Source organism: Corvus brachyrhynchos, unplaced genomic scaffold, assembly GCF_000691975.1.
Source record: "Corvus brachyrhynchos isolate BGI_N302 unplaced genomic scaffold, ASM69197v1 scaffold5, whole genome shotgun sequence".
NCBI classification, from domain to species: domain Eukaryota; kingdom Metazoa; phylum Chordata; class Aves; order Passeriformes; family Corvidae; genus Corvus; species Corvus brachyrhynchos.
The window spans coordinates 9,730,019-9,730,851 of record NW_008238321.1 but is presented as its reverse complement, the minus strand read 5'-3'; the positions used below and the strand labels follow the sequence as shown (position 1 = coordinate 9,730,851).

At 40.9% G+C, this 833-nt stretch overlaps 1 protein-coding gene across 1 annotated transcript in view; it reads left to right on the top strand.

Annotated features, from left to right (window-relative positions):
- The first annotated feature begins 257 nt into the window (after window positions 1-257).
- The window catches only part of LOC103615436 (cytochrome P450 2W1), a 12,235-nt gene continuing 11,659 nt past the window's right edge, over window positions 258-833 (top strand). Inside the window, exon 1 of the mRNA XM_017734129.1 lies at window positions 258-832. Coding sequence (XP_017589618.1) covers window positions 698-832 — 135 coding nt within the window. The 5' untranslated portion in view covers window positions 258-697. The remainder of the gene's footprint in view (window position 833) is intronic.

Here is an 833-nt window from a genome sequence, read left to right as displayed (position 1 = left end):
ACTCATGAATCCACTCATGATCACTTGATCCAAGCTAATTTTCCATGGCTAGCTATTACATGTCTTCTACCTCAGACACAAAGTCTGAACTCACATCCCCCCCAGGCAGTTCAGAGCTGACTTTATGAAGAAGTTTATGGGCTACAACCCCCCAGGGATAGTTGGGCTTTACCATTATTAACGACCTTTGATCTCCACTTGACATCAAGAAAGCGAAAGTCTCCTGTAACTATACTGATTTTTCTCTCTAGTAACACAGAGATCTCAAATCCTACCTAAACCTGAAGGTTCTGATAGGATTCCAAGAGCCTTTTCATTTCCCTGTGTCAGCAGAGTGTTTGGAGGGTCGTAGTACTGCTAATGAAGGACCTTGAGGTCTCAGGGAGGAGGAGGTTACAGAGGAATGCCAAGCGCCTTTTCCCATGTATATGTTCTTGCACACACATGCATGGGTTTGTAATTTGAAACTCTCTTTACTTCTGGACAGGCTTTGCAAACTGCTTAGACCACATTCTCTGAGGTGTTTAAAGAGGGTGGAGTATGCAGTATTTATTTAGGTACTCTACAAACCTTAATAAGAATTGAGTGCTTGTAGCAATTGCAGAGAGCAAACAGAAAGCCAGCTGGCAGAAACTGAACAGTGCCACTGCATTTTTATTGCTTCTAACCCCAAAAACCAGATTATTACTAAAAAAAAATGTCTTTTTTAATTTCATTTCTCTCTGATCCTGCATTAGTTTGTCTGCTGTGTGCAGCAGTATTATTAGCTGTAGTCTATTTTTCAACTGGCTATAAAAATTCAGCTTTTAAATTACCTCCTGGTCCAACTCCTC